General features: G+C 50.4%; 1 protein-coding gene across 1 annotated transcript in view; it reads right to left on the bottom strand.

Moving 5' to 3' along the window:
- LOC310800854 (protein unc-13 homolog B-like) overlaps window positions 1-15,349 on the bottom strand; it is a gene marked incomplete at both ends in the record, with an annotated part of 267,146 nt that overhangs the window by 176,070 nt on the left and 75,727 nt on the right. Inside the window, one exon of the mRNA XM_083664751.1 lies at window positions 9,247-9,336. Coding sequence (XP_083520877.1) covers window positions 9,247-9,336 — 90 coding nt within the window. The remainder of the gene's footprint in view (window positions 1-9,246; window positions 9,337-15,349) is intronic.

Raw genomic sequence — 15,349 nt, 5'->3', positions numbered from 1 at the left:
AGAGCAGGCCTGTCTGGTGCTCACAGAGTAGGCTTTTCTGGTGCTCACAGAGTAGGCCTGTCTGGTGCTCACAGAGTAGGCTTGTCTGGTGCTCACAGAGTAGGCCTGTCTGGTGCTCACATAGTAGGCATGTCTGGTACTCACAGAGTAGGCTTGTCTGGTGCTCACATAGGCATGTCTGGTGCTGACAGGCTTGTCTGGTGCTCACAGAGTAGGCCTGTCTGCTGCTCACAGAGTAGGCTTGTCTGGTGACAGAGTAGGCTTGTCTGGTGCTCAGAGTAAGGCAATCTTGTTTCAACGCCAATAAACATTAGTCTTGTAATAAAGTTTGTTGCCATAAATCCGTGTGCTCCAGTATACTTTGGAGCAGATCTCTGAAGTCTCTCCTGGTGCTTATTAGATTCCTTTGGATCTCAGAAATGAACCCTTGATTGAGTCATGAAACACTTAGATTTAACCATCTATTGCAATAATTGGTAATTTGGCGTAATGGCTTCTAATAGGCTCCTCTCTGCCTCAAGCAAGTTTGCTAAAGACAAAGCAGGGAGGGACTCATGCATAGAAAGCAGAACCACAGCGCTGGGATCCCATGTTATCTTCAAAGTTAAAATAACTAGAAGGTACAGACTAGATGGGTGGAGGCTGGGCAGGCAGTGGAAAAGCTTCACCAGCATGTGCAGCAGCAACAGCGAGCCTTGTGGAGTCATTGAGTTTGTGGGAGGTGTGATTGGAGTCAGCTGACTGCGGCTGACACCCATGACTCCATGTCCTGCCTCAATTAATGCTCTAAGCTTAATTTTGACATTGAACTGCTGTTTCTACTGTACCTTCATCCTGAAGAAGGGTGACAGTGACCTGCTGTTTCTACTTTACATTACATTACATTACATTACGTCATTTGGCAGACGCTTTTATCCAAAGCGACTTACAATAACACATTTTTGTCAGCAATAGAGCAATCAACTATGGAGTACAGCCTATGACAACTACAACTTCTGAAGGAACAGTGGTACAAGTTTAGGTTAGTGGTACAAGTTTAGGTTAGTATATATATATATATATATATATATATATATATATATATATATATAGTAGCGAACCAGTGTTACACATAATGTGATGAGCAATAGAAGTGTCTCGACTGCAGATAGGAACTGATGTGGGGGAGTGTTACTGGGGGGAACACTATGCATGTGGGAGACTTCCGGGGAAGTCTCCAGATACCGCCAAAGGGAGAAGCAGCTAGCTAGCTATGTGTCCGAAAAAGAGGAAGACTGGGTAGACGCAGCCGCTACTACAGAGATCCAAGCGGAGCAGACAGTAAGAAGCCGGGTGCTGGTGGGGATGAAGCCCGAGCTAGACAGCGCTGCCACCGTAGCCACGGAAGCTATCCCACGGCCCAGCGAAGCTAGCCCGCGGGTCAGTGAAGCGGGAAGTGGCACGGATCGAGGTGACGCGGGACGGCGCCCGCCGGGGCAAGAAGGAAGTGACGCCGCCGAAATACAACGGTAAAGGCGAGTGGGAGCCATATTGCACAATGTTTAACGTAGCAGCGGACATGAATGGCTGGTCGAGGGAGGAGAGAGCCAGCCATCTAGTGATGTCCCTCGAAGGCGAAGCTATAGCGTGTGTGGCGGCGATGGCCGATACAAAAGACTTAGATGTGGTGATGGCGGCCCTGAGGAGGCATTTCGGCCAATGCAAAGAAGAAGGCATCGTGGTCGCGGAACTGTGTAACAGGCGTAGACGACCGGGGGAGTCGCTGCGGGCACTGGCAACAGACATTGAGATCCTCAGCCGGCGCGTATACAGCCGGCTGCCGCCAGAGTCACTGGATGAGCTAGCCAGAAATTACTTTATCCAGGCAATCGTGCCGCAAAGTCTAACGGTACGTGCACATCATGAAGCGCTCAGCGGCTTGCCTGCTGAAAAAGCCGCTTTGACGCTGCATCTTGATAGGCTGTCTTGCTCTATTTCCGTGTCTGATTGGTCAATTTGCCTCGCGCCCCCTGCCGCTGGAACCGCCCACAGCGTTTCACTGTCGCGGACTAGAGGCGGCTTGTCTCCGAGCGGCTTCATGCTCGCGGGGCGGGACTAGGGCGGGACCTTTCGTTGAAGCTACCCAATGACAGCTCTTCCTACACATTTCCTCCCCCCACCCTCCTGTGTAGCTCGACCTGAGAACGTTTCTACAGGCTACAGCTCCAAGCTGGAAGCTGGTTTCCACGCCCACAAAACGCTGCGACACAGCGGAAAAGCGAATTTGCCATTGTAGATGTGCACGTACCGTAAGAGATCAAGTAATGCTGCAACGGCCAAAGACACTGGAAGTGGCGCTGGAGTTGGCGTTTGAAAGAGAGACAGTGGAGGGCTGGGCCATGGGCGGTGACGCGGGGAGAGCTGTCCCCGTGGTGAGAATGGTGGCGGAGAGTCCGTTACAAGAAGAGCCAGCGTGGAAGATGGCGTTGGCGGAGCAAGGCAACATGGTGAAAGAACTGTCCGAGTCGGTGCAGCAGCTAAAAGAACAACTGCTCCGAAGCGCGACGCTGCAGCCCACCCCCGCTCGGCGGCCCACCCCGGGGAACGGTGGCTGGGGCAGAGGGAGCATGATCTGCTGGGGCTGTGGACGCCCCGGACATCGGGAAGCAGAGTGCCGCCAGAGAACGTGGAACCAGGGAAACGGCACGGGGCCCGTCTAGATGGGGCGAGACGGGTCTCCGATGTCACATTCCCCGTAGCCACGTCGTCGCGGGAGGGAGCCCACTGACATCAACGGGGAGGTGGGGCTCCGCCTCCCCCCGAAGTAGACGACATCGCCGGAGCTGTCAGCATGCAGAGCGGGCCGCGCACGATGAACGGCTGCCATGTTCCAGTCTACCTGCAGGGGAGATACTGTGTCGCCCTGGTGGACACGGGGTGTACGGCAACGCTGGTGAACGTCAACATGATGCCCGAGAGGACGCTTCTCGAACAGCCAGCGGCACAGCTGCTGAGGACAGTATCCGGTGAGTTGATGCCGATGAGGGGAAGGGGGTACATGATGATAACAGTGGGGGGACAGACAGTGAACTTTCCCGTATGGGTAGTAGAAATGGCGGGGCCCTGTATCTTGGGGGAGGACTACTTGACGCTAAACCAATGCACAGTAGACCTAGGGAAGAGCACGCTGACGTTCGCAGGGGGGCCAGTGGTTCAGATGGGTCACCCTCCCACCGCTCCAGGGGAGCGACCTAACGTCAATAACATCACTGTATATCGCGTCACCGTTGAGCACGAGCCCCACCCAGCAACCCAAGCCCCTCCCCCAACCCAGACCCCTGCCCCGCACCAAGCCCCTCCCCCAAACCAGACCCCTGCCCCGCCCCAACCCCCCCCCCCCTGTCCCGCACCAAACCCCTCCCCAAAACCATGCCCCTGGCCCACCTCCGAACACTTGCCCTCAGCCACCGCTACAGGCGGAGGGGGAGACCGAGAGGTTAGAGATGCTGAGGGGATTGCACCAACGCCAGAGTGAAGGTTTAGAACCCCAACAGAGCGATGAACTGTGGCGAGTACTAGAGGAATATAAGGACATTTTCGCGATGTCTGATGATGAGCTAGGCTGTACCCACCTGGTACAACACCAAATAGACACTGAGGGGGCGCGGCCCATCAGGTCGTATCCCCGTCGAGTCCCAGCAGCGAGGAGGGACATAGCGAACGAAGCTGTAGAGAACATGCTGCGGGCGGGGATCATTGAGCCGTCAGAGAGCCCGTGGGCGTCGGGGGTAGTGTTGGTGAAGAAGAAAAATAGCTCGAAGATGCGATTTTGCGTGGACTATAGGGGCCAAAAAAGTGACCAAAAAAGACGTGTACCCGCTGCCCATCATTGAAGAGCTGTTAGATGCGGTGGGAGGGTCATCATGGTTCTCATCCCTAGACCTCCGCAGCGGGTACTGGCAGGTGCCCCTCTGCGACGATGCCAAGCCAAAGACCGCCTTCCGCACCGAGAGGGGGCTGTGGCAGTTTCGAGTACTCAGTTTCGGTCTGTGCAACGCGCCAGCAACGTTCGAGAGGTTAATGGAGAAACTGCTGGGAGACATTCCCCAAACCGAATGCGTCGTGTACTTAGATGACATCTTGACACACGGGGGCTCGTTTCAGGCAGCCGTGGGGGCGTTACGAAAGGTCCTACAGAAGATAGCAGAGGCGGGTCTGAAGTTATACCCAGATAAGTGCCACTTCCTGAAGAGGAGGGTGGAGTTCTTAGGGCATGGCATCGGCGCGGGGGGTATTCGCACCCTGGAAGAGAAGACACGGGCGCTCGTAGAGTGGCCCACCCCTAGAGACAAAGGAGAACTCGAGAGCTTCGTAGGGTTAGCCTCATACTATAGGAAATTCGTAAAAGGGTTTTCTAAAATCGCAGAGCCACTGTTCCGGCTAAAAGAAAAGAACACAGACTTCCACTGGACGACAGAATGCCACCTAGCTTTCGAAGCCCTCAAGAAAGCGTTGACCGAGTCTCCGGTGCTTAGAGCACCAGACCCCACACTGCCATTCCTACTAGACACTGATGCCAGCAATGGGGGTATGGGGGCCGTGCTGTCCCAGACGGGGCCGGACGGGGAGCGGGTGGTCGCGTACTTCAGCAAGACGTTTGATAAAACAGAACGAAACTACTGCGTCACACGCCGGGGGCTCCTCGCCGTCGTAGAAGCACTACGGCACTTTAGATACTACCTCCTGGGACAGCCTCGGTTCACCATACGGACCGATCACTCGGCGCTGCAGTGGCTGTGGTCCTTCCGAGAGCCGGAGGGGCAGGTGTGCCGCTGGTTGGAGAGGATGGCGGACTACAACTTCACCATAGAGCACAGAGCAGGGGCGCACCACGTCAACGCAGACGCCCTGTCACGACGACCCTGCGCAGAGAGAGGGTGTGTGTACTGCGAGAAGAGAGAGGGAAGGGAGAGGGAGCTCCAAGAGGAAGCGAGGATATGCCCTAACCATACGGGGGACGGACCAGTGTGCAAGGCGCTGCGGATGGCAGAAGCGGCAGATTGGAGGGCTCATCAAGAAAACGACACGGAGCTGTTGCCAGTACTACAATGGGTAGAAGAGGGCCAGAAGCCGCCGTGGGAAGAGGTGGCAGGGGTCACCGACGCAACCAAGGGGCTGTGGTCAGAGTTCGAAACCCTGAGATTGAGCAGCGGGGTGCTGATGAAGTCCTGGAAGGAGCCAGCGACGGGAGAGAGCAAGTGGCGGAAAGTAGTGCCGACGACGTTGAGAGAGGAGGTGTGCAGGAGCTGCCATGGAACTGCAGGGGCCGGGCACTTTGGGGTAAACAAAACCCTCCGTCGCAGGCAGGGTTTTTATTGGGGGAGGATGAAGAGAGACGTGCAGGACTTTTGACTTTTGACTTTTCGACGTTGCGACCTCTGCGCAGCGTACAAGGGTCCGTTAGACCAGTCTCGCGCCCCGCTCCAGCAGCTAGCAGCAGGAGCTCCCATGGAGAGGGTGGCGGTGGACGTGATGGGACCGTTTCCGCGCACAGACAGTGGAAATCGATACGTCCTGGCCGCCATGGACTATTTCACAAAATGGCCAGAAGCATACGCGCTGCCCGACCAGGAGGCGGGAACGGTGGTCGACGCACTGGTGATGGGCATGTTCAGTAGGTTCGGAGCACCGGAGACCCTCCACAGTGACCAAGGGAGGAACTTTGAGTCACGAGTGTTCGCCACCATGTGCGAGAAACTAAACATAAAAAAGACACGGACCACAGCACTGCACCCCCAGAGCGATGGCCTGGTGGAGAGATTCAATCGGACACTGAAAAAGCAGTTGGCCATCCTCACCGAGGAGCACCAGAAAGACTGGGACACACACCTGCCTCTCATCCTCAGAGCCTACAGATCTGCCGCCCAAGAGTCCACCTCCTGCACACCCGCTCTGCTCATGTTAGGCCGAGAACTGCGGACACCGGCAGAAATGGCGTTCGGCAAACCACCGGACGCACTGGATGCGCCCCCGGGGCGAGAGTACGCCAGGAGGCTACAAGATCGATTAGAATCCGCTCACAACTTCGCTCGAGGCCAGCTAGAGAAAGCGGGCATGAGACAAAAAAGGAACTATGATGTGAGGGCGAAGGGAAACCATTTCCAGGGGGGGGAGTTGGTCTGGGTGTACGCACCCAGGAGGAAGAAAGGGCGAAGCCCTAAACTGGACTGTCACTGGACAGGCCCATGCAGGGTCCTGGAGAGAATGGGGGAGGTGGTGTACCGAGTGCAGATGCCACTTGGTGGCAGGAAGGTACTCCACCGAGACAGGTTGGTCCCGTACCGGGGGGGGGACACCCTTCCCCCAGATCTCGGCCGCCCAGTGGTCTCACCTAGACGTGCTGGGAGAAGGAATCTGTTTCCACAGAGAGGGGCGTCCGGTTATGACCGGACGGCCACCACACAGGGACTTGAAGTCGCAGAGACAGAATCACAAGGAGTAACACGGCCGCGTAGAGAGCCACGGGCTCCGGGACGATACCGGGACTTTGAGAGCTATTAAAAAAAAAAGAAAAAAAAAGAAAAAAAGGAGGATGATGGTGGTTGGAAATGGATGTAAGAAAAAAAGAGAAATAATGTACATGGCATGAGATATTGTGGGGGATGAAAGATGTGGGAGAAGCTGGAGAACGGAATATAAAATGTGGTTAAAAAAAGAAAGTTGCTGAAAAAAAGAAGATGTTGGGTGTGTTTTGGTACAGGGGGATGTGTGGGTTGTGGTGCCAGCGTGGGAGCTGGCCTTATTGTTGGGCGGGGAGTATGTAGCGAACCAGTGTTACACATAATGTGATGAGCAATAGAAGTGTCTCGACTGCAGATAGGAACTGATGTGGGGGAGTGTTACTGGGGGGAACACTATGCATGTGGGAGACTTCCGGGGAAGACAGAGCATGCGCGGGCAGTCTCCAGATACCGCCAAAGGGAGAAGCAGCTAGCTAGCTATGTGCGTGACAACCGCCTAGAGTTGTAATATGACTAACTGAAAATAAAGAACCCTGTACCAGCAAGAAGCCTCCGACTCATGAATACCAGGAACACTACAATATATATATATATATATTTATATATATATATTTTTAAGAAAGAGAGAGAGAGAACGAAGTTAGATCAAGAAGGGCCCAGATGGAGCCTGAAAAGGTGAGTATTTAGTCTTTTCCGAAAACTTTACCTTCATCCTGAAGAAGGTGACAGTGACCTGCTGTTTCTACTGCACCTTCATCCTGAAGAAGGTAGTGACCTGCTGTTTCTACTGTACCTTCATCCTGCAGAAGGTGACAGTAACCTGCTGTTTCTACTGGACCTTTACTTTACTTTATTAGTATTTAGCAGACGCCTTTATCCAAAGCGACTTACAGCATGATCATATACAGCACACAATAAAACATGAATAGACAAAATAGAAAAACAATAGTAAAAATATGGAGAAGCCAATATAAAAGGGGAGATTAAAGTTGTGAACAATTAAAGGAGCATACATTTCAGAAACAGATAATTAAATTAAAAACACATGGAAAGCAGGCAGAGAGGAGGGAGGGAATTCAGGAAGGGTCTATGTAAAGTCTGAAGAGATGAGTTTTAAGTTTTCTGTGGAAAATGGGTAGTGATGCGGCAGTCCTGATGTCAGGGGGAAGTTCATTCCACCATTTTGGGGCCAGGTAAGAGAAGAGTCTCGACCGAGAACGGCTTCTGAGCCCACGTAGCAGGGGAGGGGCGAGACGTCCTGCACTAGTGGAGGGGCAGAGCGGGCGGTGAGAGGTTTGGAAAGTGACCATAGACTGTAAGTACGATGGGGCTGTTTGGTGAACGGCCTTGAAAGCCAGTGCCAGAGTTTTGAATTTGATGCATGTCAGGATGGGAAGCCAGTGAAGCTCTCGGAAAAGGGGGGTGACATGGGAAAATCTAGGTAAATTGTAGACCAGACGGGCTGCTGTGTTCTGAATGAGCTGAAGAGGAAGTATTTCAGAGGCAGGGAGGCCTGCCAGAAGGACATTGCAGTAGTCGATCAGCGACAATACCAATGACTGTACCAGAATGTGTGTAGCTTATCTGGTGAGAAATGGGCGTATCCAGGGAGGAAGATGATCTCAGTTTTTTCAGGGTTGAGTTTGAGTTGGTGATCAGCCATCCAGACACCAACGTCTTTCAGGCAGGCAGAGATCCGTGACCCGATTGAAGTGTCAGAGGGGGGGAAGGAAAGGTAAAGCTGTGTGTCGTCGGCATAGGAGTGATAGGAAAAACCGTGAGATGAAATTACGTGACCAAGTGAACCCATGTAGAGGAGGAACAGGAAAGGACCTAGAACAGAACCCTGAGGGACACCAGTGGAAAGGGTGCAAGGAATAGAAAGGGAGCCTCTCCAACAAACCCGGTAGGAGCGGTCAGAAAGATAGGAGAACCAGGAGAGTGCAGACCCAGTGACACCCAAGTCAGTTTTGGTTGAGTGAGCGGGTTTGAAACCAGATTGGAGAGGGTCAGACAGATTGTGCTGGGAGAGATAGGTGGAAAGTTGACTGGAGACGGCACGTTCGATGGTTTTGAAGAGGAAAGAGAGGAGAGAGACAGGACGTTAGTTATAGATGGCAGTAGGGTCGAGGGATGTTTTTTTGAGTAATGGTTTTACAATGGCAGTCTTTAGGATGGTTGGAAATAGACCAGAGGAAAGAGAGGAGTTAATGAATGTAGTGAGGAATGGGGATAGGTCAGGGGAGATGGACTGTAGGAGGGCGGAAGGGATCGGGTCCAGGGGGCAGGAGCCTGGTGGCGTGGTTGGAAGTTATGAGTTGAAGTACTTCTTCAGGGGAGAGGTGGGGAGAAGGTGGACAGACCGGGAATAGGGGGTGGAGAAACTGGATTGGAGATAGGAGAGATAAGCGGGGGGAAGGAGGAACTGATGTCATAAACCTTCTTGGTGAAGTGAGATAGAAAGTCATCAGCAGAAAGGGCAGAGGGAGGGGGAGGGGGGAGGGTTAAGGAGGGAAGAGAAGGTGGAGAATAGTTTGCTGGGGTTGGAGGCGGAGGACTGGATTAAAGAAGTGAAAAAGGAGGTTTTTGAGGGACTTTTTCCAAGCTCTTTCTGCAACTCAAAGTTCTGTGCGGTGGGTGCGGAGAGGTTCAGTGAGCCATGGAGCGGGGGGAGAGGGCCGGGCGGGTTTAGTGCTGAGTGGACAAAGGGAATCAAGGGCAGAGGAGAGAAAGGATAAGAGGGTACCTTCATCCTGAAGAAGGTGATGCTGGTGAGAAGATCCACTGTTGACTTGAGGTCCTGGAGGCGAGGCTTGCTGCTGGCTGGGAAATTGTTCTGGACACGCACACGCACACACGCACGCGCATGCACACACACACACACACACACACACACACACACACACGCACACACGCACACACACACACGCACACACACAAATAACCTCTTAACTGATACCAAAATTAGGCAATGAGTCCCAAGAGGTTGTGGTTTACAGTGATTTTACAACAGCTAAGGGTGTTCTAACCCTCCGGCTTGGTCGGGCGTCCATACAGGCACAATTGACTGTGTCTGTGGGGGAAGCCGGATTGAGGGTATGTGTCCTGGTTGCTGCACTAGCGCCTCCTCTGGTCGATGGGGGCGCCTGGTCGGGGTGGAAGGGAACTGGTGGGAATAGTGTGATCCTCCCACGTGCTACGTCCTGACAGTGAAGCTCCCCACTGTCAGGTGAAAAGAAGCGGCTGACATGTATCGGAGGGAGCATGTGTGTGTCTACGGCTCTCCCCAGATTGGCAGAGGGGGTGGGGCAGCAAGGGGAATTGGCCAAAGTACAATTGGGGAGAAAATGGGGGGGAAATCAGAAATAATTTTTTAGGTTTCTCTGACAATATAATTGATTTTTGTTCATAATGGTGTGTTGCTTCATGATGATTTATGACTGTGTTAAAGGCTTTGCATGGTTTTATGCCAAAGCCAGTGCCGAATGTGCAGTGGGGTGCTGGCCGGCCTGTCGGCGCATATGGATTTTTTTCTTTGTTTGTCTTTCATCATAAGATATGGAATTCAGACCAAATTTAGCTACAACGTGACAATTGGTTATGAGCCAACATGAGAAAACGAATATTTACAATTAACCACGTGAAAAAAGAAAATTTGGCATTTCATTATTACCTTATCATATCATTGACGTTCCCCACAAAATATCACCGCAAAGACTTATACTTGACGCCCATTTGTATGCCTCTATCGCCATATCTCAGTAAGAGACATACATGTCACTTAACCTCTACAGATGCAGCCAGCCAATCTGAGACCCATTGCCCCGCGTCTGTCGTGCGCGCAACGCGCGGCAGTGCTGCGGTGGGAATATTTTTTTTTCACCCTGGGAAGTCCACTTCTGTTTTCACCCACCAGGAGGTGCAAAAACACACCGTCTGATTAGCTTTCTGAAAGACTGACTTCGCCCTGTGATTCGCCTGCCTCTCAGAGCAGTCCACCGTCAGTAGCCTAGTACACAGGAAAAACTGGAGGGTATTTTTCCCAGAGTAAATATTATTTTCCTCTCAAATAGTAATATTTAATCCTTTTGGAGCATAATTATTACCTGCAGGCAATAGAGTGAGCGCAAAGTTCCAGACAAAATTATATTGGAGTAAACAGCATGGTCACGCCTACTAACGCCCACTTTATTTCCGATTCGGTCGCCATTTTTCTCCCCCTATAGCCTACAGTAGCGTTAATATGACGGACATAATTAAGCAGTTGGGAAGCCCTTTTCTTCACTTGATGGATCAAATGCCAGGTAAGTTTATTACTATTGATTAACATGTGTCAGGTTAAACTGATTTGCAACATTACAGGTAGTAGTAGTTACCTACATGTAATGCTAGCCATCTGTTGAACAGGCTGGGCTGATAACATGCTAACGCTACGTTAGCATGCTAACGCTACGTTAGCATCGGACTGACTAATTAAACCTCTTTGTAGTGGTTTATCGACAGTAAGTTATTAACGCCAGGTGGGTCGGTGCAACACGAGTATTAAATTGCTAGCGGACTTTGAGACACGTGTGTTTTGCTCTGAACAGAGCGTGGGTAGGCGACTTTTGTTGCAGTTTTGTCATGTGTGGTTGACTGAGTCTATTACAGAGGACTGTAGGGTGACAGTTTTACTAGCGGCAGATAGACATAAACGTTAATTTGACACACTGGTCGGTCCAACGCCTGAACGGAGAACTGCACTGGGTTGACTAACGTTTTACTAACGTTAATGCCCACTGCAGCTGTGTCTTAAGTTAGGGTGTAAAGTCCACACTAACTGCTACGTTCAAACTAGCTTACGTTTCAACTTACGCACAGCTGGTGCAACCCACTGCAGAAGCGTGTATTGCATGGTGTACACAGCACTGTGGTTCCCAACCTTTTTTGTCTTATGTACCCCTTGAGCTGTTTTTCCATGACAATAGTACCCCTCACTCATGCGTGTTGATGATTACATACAAGTAAATCTATACAAAATATATGTTTCACTGAACTGCCGGTGTTTGGGCTTTTTAGTTGTTGTTTTTTGCCATTATCAGTAGCAGAACAGTGTAGCAGTTGACAATTGCCAGCAGAACTAGTTGCGGCACACACATCACATTTTAACAATGGGCTTATGAAATGACTTGGAATATATATTTATTTATTTATCATTTTGGAGGTAAAATGTATTCCCCAATCATTCCAAGTACCCCCTGCAAGCTGCTCAAGTACCCCTAGTAGGTACAGTACTGCATGTGAACTAGTAACTGTTAAAATGACTAAATTGCTGTGTATATTTGTGATAATGCAATTGAAATGATCATTTATTAATTTATTTGCCATCAAGGATGCAGGCTGTACGAGAGAAGTTCCAAGAGCGCCAGAAGTGGCAGGAAGGCACGCTGTACAGGAAGCTGGGAAAAATGGTACGGCTGTCCCAGAGTCTATTTTTCAAATACAAATAGACTCTCGGTTCCCAGATTGATTCAAACATAATATTTTGAATGCATTCCCCCCAGCTGGAGAAGCCGGATATAAGCTCTTATTCTAACAGCTGAAACAGTGTCTGCGTGAGCAGTGCGTGTGCGCTGCAGAACTGTTTTTAATTTTGGCCCCCATGTTAACAGGTATATCTTGTCTGCAGATTGAGCAGGATTTCACTCTGATGTCTCAGAGACGGAGAGAAGCCAGAGCAAGCCGCCGAAAGCCACGTCCCCGCCGACAGCAGAGGAGGAGCAGTGAACCGACACTAGTGCTGCACGATTTGGGGAAAAGGTGCGATTAGCGATTAGGGTGGACAATATTGCGATTGCGATTGTGATTGCGATTTTTTTTTTACCTTTATTTATACAGGGGGAGTCTCACTGAGAGCAATGCTCTCTTTTTCAGGAGTGCCCTGTTCACATTCACACACACATTCATACCTGGAAGCTGACCAGTACAACCACAGTCTGATCTGCTGGCCACTGATCAGCTCCACTGGAGCAGTTGGGGTTAAGGCCTTGCTCAAGGGCACCTCAGTGGTGGTAATGAGGGAGGGGCAAGCGCTGCCTTTTCACTTTCCCCACCCAGATTAAACCTGCCGGTCCCGGGGATTGAAGCTCGCTTCTCTAACCGCGTGTAACGTTAGTTTAAAGGAGGCTCTCACACACACACACACACACTCAAAAAGACGTGAAAAAAATAAAATAATCGCACACTTTTGCGGTTATGCAATCGCACGTGCTGACATCGCGATTGCGATTGCGATTCGATTAATCGTGCAGCACTAACCGACACACACTATATCTACTGGCCTCATTGCCGTTACTGGGAAAGGCTGGAGCCTTGTTACGTTAATCTGCATTCTGCAATCACAGTATTGCAGTTTTCTTACTGTGGGATTCGACACCCGTACTCACCAGCCTTTCTCTTTTTAAAGGCCGCCTCTGAGGGAGTGGACGGCGGCGGAGCGGAGACGGAGCCAGAGCGCTGTGGGTCAGCGGATCGCCTGAATGCTGGTGCCCGCGTCTGTTTTCACACGGCTCGCGCTCCTCTCATCCCCCACTGCACGCCCGTTCATACCGAGACAGCTGTCTCACCCAGCGGGAGGAGGCAACTCCGCCCGGCGGGCAAGCTGTCAGACAGGGCATACAGTAGTAGCCTATAGGCTACACTCATGGTCCCTCTCTCGTCACAGTGTGCGTGCGTGAAAATATGATCGTTTCCAGCTAAGCAACACCAAATAATAGTGTCGAGTGACAACAAAGATCTGTGAGAGACAGACAAAAGTGTAGAGAAAGAAGCATTTCTAAATTGGGATAAAACTGAAGGGAAGGGGAGGCAGAAAAAGACGTGAGGCTTTCTCTAGAACAGTAGGCTATTTACAAAGCTATTGAAAAGCTCAGCTTTGCAAATGTTATAGGCAGCTAAAATTAGTGCATGTCAGCAATTTGAAATTGAATGTGACGTTCCCAATTCTATATATTAAATTCTAAAAAACTACCCTCAACATTTGGGAAGGCTAAGCCACACAACTAGTTCGTTATAATCGAACATCATGCTTTGAAGGCGACTTTACGATGATGAGGACGGTGAGGACTCAATCACAGCAGATATCCACTGATAGCCTACCACGCAGATCTTACAGGCACAGGCAGCAAAACCCGACGCGCTGATAGAAAAATCTCCATGGACGTGCCGCGCTGCGCTCAGGCCTCGCCCCCCGCCCCCCCTCGCTTCCCACAAAGAAAAGTCTACCGTAAAAAGAAAAATAACTCCCAATTAATTTAGCTCTTTTTTGTTTTTATTTCCCAAAATGTTTCAGTGCGAACTTCAGTGCAGTCATAACTGTGAAACAAAATGTGCATTTGTGAGGCTTTGTTATAGTATGTGAACGGAAATGCACTCAACACACATTGGAGGTGGAACTAGAGATAGAGTGCTTTTGTTGTACAGGAAGCTGGGGAAAATGGTAGGGCTGTCCCAGAGTCTATTTTTCTGCTCTACCGCCTGAGCCACAGCCGCCCCTGCATGTACACGTCGTTTTTAACAATGGAACAGACGAACTCTTGTTACTTTTCACATACAGTATAGTCACGCCGAGGGACTTCACAAATAGTCAACATAAGACGCTTTGGATATGTCACATTCATAAATTTATGTCACCTGAAAGAAGAATATTTTTGTGTTTCTACATTGTTTTTCAGAGCCTGCCTGTAAGCAGTGTCGTCCAAAGCAAAAAGAGTGGCAAGATGGTCTCAAAGCTCTGAGGGAGCGGACGGCGGCGGAGACGGAGCCAGAGCGCTGTGGGTCAGCGGATCGCCTGAACGCTGCTGCGGTACTGTGGGCGGCTGGTCGGACCCCGCCCGGGCGAGGAGGACACGTCGGCCTGGCTGGCGTCAGCCAAGCACCTCTTACAAGATAGAAAATATACCAGGGACCCCCTCATTCTGATTTGTGATTTTGGGCTAAGCTTAATTGTTTCCACGGTAACATGCTTGACTTTTAAATTGATAGGTTTGTTAGATTAGAATGTAATCCATGAACAATTTTAGATTTAAAGCATACAATATTTTCATTGAACTACAGTATGAAGCTTTTGCAACAACAGAACTTTTTTTTTTTTTTTCCCTGAAAACTTTTTAACCAATAAATGGTATTTATATTTGGGAAAAGCTGCTTCTGTCTCTGTCCTTGGGTATTTTAAACTGCTCTCCCTTGTGCCGAACCTCCATTGTATATTTGAGTCTATTAAGTTCCTAGGCTCTAGCCAAAAAAAACCTAGGTGGCGTTGTCAGCAAACACCACTAAACCAGGCCACACGTTCAGTTCTGCTGAAGTGGGCAGGAAATCAACCCACAGATCCTTTTGATTGTACAAATGTGACCGTTTTGACAGAACTATGGTGTGATGATGCATGTTTTAGCACTGTGTGAATTTGGTCACTTTTCGTATGTGATCTTTCAGAAGATGCCAAACGATTTCGATTGGATTCAAATCAGGAAAGTCTATATTGAGTGAAATCTAATTCTGTGCTGTGTGTGCGTGCCCTTTGTGCGGGGGGTGAGGGGGGGGGGGGTGAGTGATGCATCTAATTAGCTGATCACTGTATGCTGTTAGAATAGCAGTCAAACCGGTTCTGAAAGGTAACAGTTGTCCTGCTTCCCCCCACAAATTTCATTCTTGAGGCTGGCAAGAGGTCCATGTAAATTAACCACTCAACAGTTGATGTCGCAATGTGCATGCACGTGGTCTAAATACGCTGCGCTGATTTGCTCAATGGATTTTTCGGCTTCCGCAAACAAACAGCTGTGGTGCTTGTTGCTTGTTGTCTTGGAAACATG

The sequence above is a fragment of the Poromitra crassiceps genome (assembly GCF_964638095.1).
Source record: "Poromitra crassiceps genome assembly, contig: HAP1_SCAFFOLD_125, whole genome shotgun sequence".
NCBI classification, from domain to species: domain Eukaryota; kingdom Metazoa; phylum Chordata; class Actinopteri; order Beryciformes; family Melamphaidae; genus Poromitra; species Poromitra crassiceps.
The sequence above is the reverse complement of the archived record's forward strand: the minus strand, read 5'-3'. Positions and strand labels throughout refer to the sequence as shown.